The sequence below is a fragment of the Cornus florida genome, unplaced genomic scaffold (assembly GCF_030987335.1).
Source record: "Cornus florida cultivar Cherokee Brave unplaced genomic scaffold, ASM3098733v1 CherokeeBrave_3.0.0_Hap2_Chr06, whole genome shotgun sequence".
NCBI lineage: Eukaryota > Viridiplantae > Streptophyta > Magnoliopsida > Cornales > Cornaceae > Cornus > Cornus florida.
Window position 1 is genome coordinate 62,604,550 of NW_026775576.1, and position 9,480 is coordinate 62,614,029.

The 9,480-nt window shown below is 34.3% G+C and overlaps 1 protein-coding gene across 2 annotated transcripts; it reads right to left on the reverse strand.

Annotated features, from left to right (window-relative positions):
• Window positions 1-357: 357 nt before the first annotated feature.
• LOC132311705 (uncharacterized) lies at window positions 358-9,047 on the reverse strand. 2 transcript variants are annotated; one of them, XM_059809751.1, is made up of 7 exons: window positions 8,580-9,047; window positions 5,547-5,724; window positions 4,484-4,581; window positions 2,705-2,801; window positions 1,981-2,066; window positions 1,808-1,878; window positions 358-702 (listed from the first exon to the last, which is right to left on the reverse strand). In XM_059809751.1, exons 1-6 carry the CDS (start codon window positions 8,832-8,834, stop codon window positions 1,825-1,827), a joined length of 768 nt encoding a protein of 255 aa, XP_059665734.1. In that variant the 5' UTR covers window positions 8,835-9,047; the 3' UTR covers window positions 358-702; window positions 1,808-1,824. The 2 variants fall into 2 exon arrangements, with proteins under 2 accessions (XP_059665734.1, XP_059665733.1); XM_059809750.1 differs by having other exon boundaries at window positions 1,800-1,878.
• Between the last annotated feature and the right edge of the window lie 433 nt (window positions 9,048-9,480).

Genomic DNA, 9,480 nt, shown 5'->3' on the forward strand with positions numbered 1-9,480 from the left:
TAGTCAAACATTAGTAAAGTTGGATGTAATGTACTTGAAGAACCCCAAACACATGGAATGCGGAATTGTCAGGCATCGCCAGCATGCGCACAAGGGAGTTCCATTGCTCTATCTTGAAACACAAAAAGCACCGCAAAATGTTAGTCCTCCTAATGTATCCATGCCATCAGACTGCATATGCATATCAAGAGTCTTCTTCTAACAAGCTCTTTATAAACCACTGGATTGATACAGCTTTTGATATTTGTGAATAGTTAAATCAATCTTTTAATAAATCTCTCAATCCAATGGTCAACAATGATAACTCATGGGTCCCGTATGAGAGGGCTCTCCTGAAACCATATCCTTCTCAATGGATAATACTTAATAGAGGTAGTGTGCATTTATGAATTCAGAGTCAATTTTTACATCAAGTAGGAATATATACCTGGTCTATTCATGCCTACAACAAACTCTAGTATGTTAAAAGAACATTCAGTTTTCAACAAAGTCCAAACTACTTCAATGTAAAATTTTCCTCGCAAATCAGAGTATTTACCAATACACAAATTCAACTGAAAATATGAATCTCGCAGTACATTATATTAAACGTTTGAAGATGACCTCATAAGTGGATGCCCATGAAAGCAGAACTGGAGTACCCATTCATCTGACAAGCGTTTCACATATGCATTGCACATTAAGGATTTCATAACTTTACCCCTGTGAATCGGAAACCAAAACATCAATGAATAAATATGGGTGCAAGGGCAAAAAGGAACATAAAATAAATAATAAAGATGCGGGTAGCAGAAATCATTCAGAGCACAAAACAAACCACCAACTTATTACAGTTTCAGTCAAATGAAATGCTTGAAAGCTGTTCTAAGGTGAGGACCATGAGGAAGGCTTTGAGGTCAAAAAGGGATTTAGAATCCCACATTTCACATCATCTGTTAGAGGGGCTTTGAGTACGTACCTTTCATGGTTTTATTATATCCTAATTATCCTCATTTGACTACGACCTTTCATGGCCTTTTATCACTTCTAAGACTTGTTAAAGACAAGAAAAAAGAACAAATAATAACATTTGGATATTCTTTTTCTGAACATTGGATAGAGAAACTAAATTAGAATTTTATCATAGAAGATAAAATTATAAATTGCACTACTTTGGTTAAACTTTGATGTCATATATCTAGATTTAAACATTTTATCAGCAAACAGATTTTCCATATCTAATGGATTTCAATTATGAGGAGGATTCTACCATCACATGACATAACCAAAATGGTACCTAAAAGCAAAATCCCATGCTCAAGGCCCGCCAATGTTAGTTGCGAAGTATCAATTTGATTTATTGTACAGAGTTTTTAATAGTACCTTTCCGCTCCCTGATATGTGTGTGGATGTCAATTTCAACTTATCTTGGATTCCTGAACACTCGGAAAATATTCATCCCAAAAAATTCAGTGACCGTTAAATTTTTCATTATTATAAGTTATTAACATATTAGGGGACAACTACTTTCTTTGTTTTGGAATGACACTGTTCTGAGGATGAAAATCTGCCCCCAAAAACCACAAAGGGGGAAGAAACAAGTCGCTTTTCAAGGAAAATTAAAACCCCAACTTAATGAACACAAAATAGAACAGCATGAAGCTCACAAAAGTTGTGTTCTTAAAACTCAAAATGACCGTGATGGATTAAGTTCAGATGCTTTTGTTCCCATTCCATCAACACAATGAATATTAAAAAAGGAAAAGACAAAGCAATAATATAAATATAACTAAAAGCTTTGAAATTTATGTATTGTTTACTTGGCTACCATCATTAGGTGGGTCCTCACTTGTGCAACACGCTCTTCTTATGAAGCCTTGGTTTCTTTTGAGTATGGTTCTGCCATAAAGGTCAGCACAAAAAGCCATGGTAAGTAAGTGGACATATGCAAAATCAAAGTAATGACTTTAAAAGGTATGTTGAAGGAACACGGAAATGCACCTTTTGTCTTTCCAAGGCTTCAAAATCTGTCCTCTCTCTCCAGTTGCTCTTACGTAGTTTGATTGGCCGATTTCCAACATATTTACCTGCAACCAATGCTTCAATTAGCATCGTTTGTGGTCTTCAAACCAAACTGCAGTCATCGTTCTGGAGCCTCACTATTATTTCCACTTCTCTTCATATGATTAGTGATAAAACTATAATCCATGTTTGATTTAGAATTTTAAATAAATAATTATACCATTAGAAACTACTTAATGTGGCACACCTAATTAACAATGCTACAATGATTGTTTTCTAGTCTTTGCTGCCAGCACTCCTGATTGACAAATTTCAGGCACCGAAACCTCGAAGCACAATTTACTTCTGAAACTAATGCCAATATCACTCCTGATTGGCAAATTTCAGGCACTGCAGCATTGAAGCACAATTTATTTCTGCAACTGATACCAATGTCAAATCACTGAACTAGGTATATATGTAGCGATGCTTTCTTGCTTCCTCGGTTTGTGATCAACACCTCACAAGTCACAGAAACTACTCCAGAAAGTGGGGTGATAATACTAAACTATTTGTATGCAGAAACACTGAAAAAACTGAATATGGCTTTGATAGACTCCTAATGTCATGGGTATAATCTTTTGACACGCTGGTCGTGCATGGTGCAGAAACCGACTGTAAGAAAAATCATGGCAAAACAACAATAAGTAAAAACAATACTTACCATTCATTTCTTTAAGTGCTGCTGCAAGGTCTGTAAGGTTGGCAAAACTAACAAATCCATAGCCCTTAGTTTTGCCAGTGCGCTTATCTCTCACAACCTACATCCATGAAAGAATTCATACATGCATTTTTTATAATTAATTTTGAAAATATAGTAAGGAAATACAAACCCTACAGAAAATACTGCCGAGGAGAGTGACAAAGCAACAAATAGTGAAGATAACCACAGCAAATAAAGGTATATGGGAAAAACGTGATAATTAGTGCACATGCACACAAATTCACACAGGACAATAGTAAGGATCGTGGCTTTGTAAAATAAAATAAGTACAGTCAAAGAACCACAATGTTGTCCAGGCAATTATTTTTCTTACAAGCAGACACAAACCAAAAAATGAAGACACTGGGATATGAAAGGGAGATAACAAATGAAAAAGGAAGATGCCAGAAGTAAATAGTCGCTACAATATGTATTCAAAGATCTCCCATGTTTCTAGGGGAGAGAGTAGTAACAAAGATTGCCTAGCTAAACGTGTAAATCTTGTCATGGAAAGGCCAAGAATTGCCAATTTCTACTTAATTCTTCATCTATTTATTTACTGTTCATTATCTTTTTTGTATAACAAAATCAGTTCAAACTTGGAAAACTATCTTTGAAATCTAAAGAATAAATCTCTAGGAAGATTATATATATATATATATATATATATATATATATATATAATAATAATACATCTAAAAACCTTTTCTTTTATCTAAAAAAACTTTAGCGCCAATTGGAATCACTGATCACCATCATATCATATTAGAAAAGAAATGACTTCACACCAACTACATAAGGTACTTCAACATTTTTAATTAAATAGTCATTTTATTTGAGCTCCAGGTAATTTTTGTTGTTAGACGTGGCTCCCACATGAAAACCAAACAAATGATCTTGCATCAACTATAGAACAACATTAATACACCATCATATTAGAAAAGAAATTACTTAACACCAACTACAAAAGGTATTTGAACATTTTTTACTATATAACTGTTTTACTTCAACTCCACTCCACGTAAGACTTGTCTGCCACATAGAAAAACAAAGAAATGATTTTACATCACCTAATGCGCCACATTAACATTTCAAAAATCATAATTGTTTTACTTATGTTCCATTCAACTCTTTCATCCTCACACGTCATTTACCGGGAGCTTAAATCTGTATTGTTAGAAAGTGACAAGGAAATAAAGCCAGAAACAGCCATGATTTGTTGACATGTCCACATTCCGAAATAGCTTTAAATCTTAACATTTATTAGTTAATGCCATCTTACGATTCTTACAAGCTTTTGCCAAAATTTGCATAGGAAGGCAATAAATCTCCTCTTAATCACTAAAATAAGGTTGAAACCTCAGCCTCACACCCAATATTAGTCCTCTCATAGTCCCTCCACCTCTGACTTCTTCAAATTCCAACAAAACACATCCAGCACATGAAAAAACTGCAAAACAAGCCGCTAGACATTTTCACAATGCCTCATTGCATTTGCCACTACAAATGGTTGTAAAATTATTAGCTATTTCTTTGCTTTTCATCTTGCAAACCTAACACATTCTTAAAAGTCAGAACACTTCGTAGAGAATCCTACCTTATAATGTACGAGAAATTTGAGAGCTCCATGCACTTCAAATAAACATCTGAAGAAGACATGTCAAATAGACCATGCAAACAACTATTAATCATGAAACTGCTAACAACAGGCAAACCAAAGTGATTCCAATGGGAACTTACCCTTGCCATGTTAAATGAAGGAAATCGTGAAAATGCTTTTGACAGTACATCATCATTCACCTCATTTCCAAGGTCGCCACAAAATAGACGATAATCATCTGCAAAATGCCAACAATATCAGAACAACGAGAATGTACACCTGGCAAACAAGGGTGCAAAATTGATACAGAGGGAGAGGGCAAGAGTGATGGCTATTAAAAAAAAAAAAAAAACATAGATGATTAATATAATGAAGCACACATAAGATATTTTAGTACTTTATTAGAGGCACTCTTTCACAACACCACCCAAAATATGGTTTTACATAATACTCCATCTAATTGTCCTCCAAACCAATTCATAAAGGGTGGGCCAGGACAGGGTCCCGGCAATCTGGTTGAATTGCTACCCCTATGGATATGCAATTAAGAAGTGCAGTTCTAAAGCTTTATTTGAGAGATTGCTGGTTTTTTACTCTTGTTTTCTTTATCTTCTCTACTGCTATTTATTTCTCATCCTTTTCTCTCATTCACTTCGTCTTTACTCAAATTCCAGGCTTCTAGCAATTTCACACTGATTTGTTGTTATAATCAAAACAGCACTTTAGGTCACTTGAAACAACTCCTAACCTAAGTTCTAATCCAAAACCCTGTTCTACCAATCAATAATTATCCTTAAATTGAGTCATAGCAAATTTTGAACCTAGATTTTTATAAGTGAAAGGTCGTAGGTCGAAACTTCAAACATATTCTTTTATAATCCCCTGCCCTCATTATACAAAACACTAACTGTCAAAAAAATTAAATCCTAAACATCATCAAAATTATTTTAAAAACTTGTATAGGATTGAATAATTTTGCATTCAACTTTGGCCTATAATGCTAGGTCCTTAACAATATAATTACCAAGCTGAATAAGCTTTAATTTTTAAAAAGTATGAGCATGTACAACTTACACAAACTATTTTATGCACACAGATCCAACAGATTTATGCCCAGTTGCTCACTGATCTAGAATTATTTAACCAAAAAAATCAGTAGAGATAGATAGACACGGAGAGAATGGGGAAGGGAAGGAGTCGTACTTTCTGGCCATTCTGCAAGAGTTGGATCCTCCCAAGCCTGCCCTGCAGCTTTACGAGGTATTGCTTTCTTTTTCGTTTCTGCCTTGTGCTCAATTTCACTGCTTGCTAGGGCAGCTTTTACACTCTCAAGAGCTTCAGGTGTGATTGTCTGCGCATCCCTTTGGAACAGCTGCTGGGCCTGTTAAAAAAAAATATTACAAACATCACACAATATGCATATATAGTTATATACATAAAAGCAATGAAAGAAAATTCCCCGTTTAAAAATTGATTTTGCCTAGGAAAAAGTAAATTCTTATATAAGAAAGTTACTTTTAATTGTAATATACATTCCCAAAGGAAAAAAATGCATACATATCTACCACAAACATTAAGGAGCTTATTGCCTCCATTTTCCTGTGCAAGGTATAAACGAGCAACATTATTTCAAAACTATCTTCTTCCTATGTCTTGATTTTGGCAAAGTAATATTTTTTTACACCTGAAATTATTTTTAACAAAAAAAATTCAGTTCCTTGGTGGAAAATACATACAAAGTTCTACGACATAATAGAATTTCCGAAGCAACTTTGCTTCTTTTTGTCTCGTTTCTTTTTTGTCCAAGTTGCTTTTTCTGTCTAACTCGCTTCCTTTTCCAGAATTTTTACATTCCCGAGGCCATTATATTATTACAACAATGCCATTATGCATATCTATATATCATTTTCATCCTCTAATTTATTTCAAAATACCAATTATGTCCTATATTAATAAAGCTATCATATGATTAAACTAACGTCATTAAATATGTCGCATTTTCATCCTTGAACTTATTCTGCAACGGATTTCATTACCCAATGTGCCTGCCAGCAGCGTGGGGTGGTGTGAGGGAAAGGATTTAGAGACAGACCTAGACATTTTATTATTTTGTACAAAGTGAATGCTCGGACACTCAAAAATGTCAGTTTTAGTTTTTACCATTGCATCAATCAATGACCCCTCATTTTACCACACCTATGTCCTACATAGTTCCATTTTTTTCATCCTTTATTGCACACCATTTTTTTTGGTAAGTTTGTGTTAAAATAATTAAAATAGTCATTATACATATTATATTACATTGTTCATCCTCTAACTCAATCTATAAAACCTATCCTGTCCTGCACCACTAAGACTATGATATAAGAAGAGTAAAACCACTTATATACACATTATCGTCCTGAACATATTTCACCACCCCTACCATGTTCCATATAACAATCTATTCCACTTTTCCCTTGACATACATCTATTTATCTATTTTTCATTAATACCCTTATACGGTAACTTACACTAAAATTGTGTCATTTGTTAATATAATTTTATTTTATTCTACAACCATCCTCAAACTTATTGCACACAATACATATATGTCAGCATGAAAAACTAAAGTCAATTCTACTCGACTGAGATATCTTTTTTTTTATAAGTTCTACTCGACTGATATCTCATAGGTCAAATGGTAATGGAATAGCTCTACTACTTCATGCCGTCCATTCCTCTATTTCTTTATCTCTTGCATTTAATGGTAATCTGCAATAACTATGATGTTGGATCTATAGATACACATATTACAAATTATTGATAATTTACTCATTATTATTTCTGAATTCCATGAGTTCAAACTAATTTAATTAGTAAACCCCATCTTTACTCTTTTCATTTTTCTCCACTATTAAGAATGGTAAGGACTTTTGATTTAGGTGTTGTTAGATAAAATTGAATTTATTTAAGCATTTAAACTTTCAAGTGCTGAAATTTTAAGAGCTCAAATTTTCAGTGAAATTTTCAAGAGTTGTATTTTAAGTGCTAATTGAAAACTTCTATGATATTCATTTGAATCATAAGTGTTTAATATTCAGTGGTGAGTGAAGACTCCCAAGCTAATAATTATCCCAATTTAGGTCAAACTTATTTAATTTATTCAATATTAAGTAATCAAATAGCACATTTTTTAGTAGGTTATCAAATAGTACCATAGAATAATAAAATAGAGATTAGAAGAGGTCATTTTCTATAATACCTCAATTCATTTTCTTTTTCCCTTTTCACCAAATAATATAATGTCCTTAATATCAATTTACACTAACAATGACATTATTTCTTATACACACGTACAAATAATATACTCATGCATGGCAACCAAAATTTTGGTCCATCAACATTTTGGTCTAATTCGATGCTCATCAACCCAAATCTTGATATATCTGTCTACCTTCTGTAGGGTCCCAAAGTACGTAGTTTAGTGAGATCAGTTTTAGTATCATACAAAATTGTGATTTTTAGTATTACAATATTTGGGATTGCTAACAGACTAGAAACGAAACATACAGCAGCAACAGCTAGACTCGCTCTGTCTCACTGAAATGGTAGCGAGACCTCGCTCTCTCTTTGCCTCTAAGTTACGAAAATCTTAGTGAAAATCTAAAAGGGGAGGGGCAAGGCGGGTGAGGGGAGAAGAGGGAAGGGTGAGTGGGTGCAATAACAGGGATGCCGATGGAGGACAAAGGTGTACTCTGTTAAATGGGAACAAGATAGGGAAGGGGCCCAAACCTGCCCCGTTGCCATTCATAAAAGAAAGATATAGGTGATCTTGCAAGAATAATGGTTGAGACGGGAACAGATTTACTTGCTTTTGACATTGACATTGATTTTACTAAGAATGAGCGAGAGATCAATGGATGAATGATTGCTTGGTTACATATATTAGGAACATATTTAATAGCATCCATAATGATGTTATCAACATGAAAAGACATGAAAACTCATTGATGAGGACAATTATAATGAACTGAATGTAAATATTATCAATCAATATTTATATTTTTGTATTTATTCCTTTGTTCAATTTTTTCTTAATCATATTAGGTTGCCCCAAGTAAATTCCCCACTCTGCCAATTATTTAAAATTTTATGAATTATTTAAAACTCCAATTCTTGAGGAAATAAACAGCAACAAAAAAAAAAAAAAAAAAAAAAAAATTGAATTCAATTAAACCTATTTGGGCATCTCACCTGTTGATACTGCGGCAGCGAGTAAACACCGGGCAGGGGGACCGGAGCTGCCGCATAGACAGAAGGAACGACAGGAGGCGCGGGGATTTGCACAGGAGGAGCAGCGACGTACGCTTGTGGCGGTGGTTGTTGTTGGAGGTGGAACGGCATCGGAAAGTAGGAACCATTAGAGTACGTGAACTGCGAGGAAACGGCGGTAGGGTTCGAACCCGGGACGGAGACGGAGCTCGATGCCGATGAAGGCACACTCGACATCGCCTCGTTGCAGATGAACTCCTAGGTGAAATCGACAAGTGCTTGATTGAAAGAGGCTGAGAGCGTTGATTTGATTGAATTCGATTCGATGTAGAGAATTTGATTCGATGGGAGTTTAGAGAGAGAGAATCTCAGGGGATTTTAGAGAGAGAACTTACCCACCAAAAAAGAGTTCAGATTTCTCTCGAGTGGTTTGTTTTGGAATCAGACACCAAATTCCATGTACATGGGGACACGCGGCGTTTTTTAAACCATTGGAACAGTACAATTTTAACCATTGAACAATACAATTATTACAATTAATTTTGCAATGATATTCTGAATAATTTCTTTTCGACCCCCAAATTTCACTTTATACATTCACCGGTATCACCACACTAGGACCTACGGAGTATTTGGTTTATGAAATTTGGCAAATATACAAATAAAGGAGTTGGTAATTATTTATTTTGCCCTTTTTTTTTATAACTAGTAATTCTTTTGTAATATCCAACCACACAATTATTTATAGTCTTACTCATGGACAAGAGGTAAACATTTTAATATTTTTCGTTTTCCAACTTTTCTCCAAAACCAATATGAGATTTAAAAAAGAGTTGAACTTGATACATGTTTAGTGAGGATTACATTTTAAAATAAAAAGTTT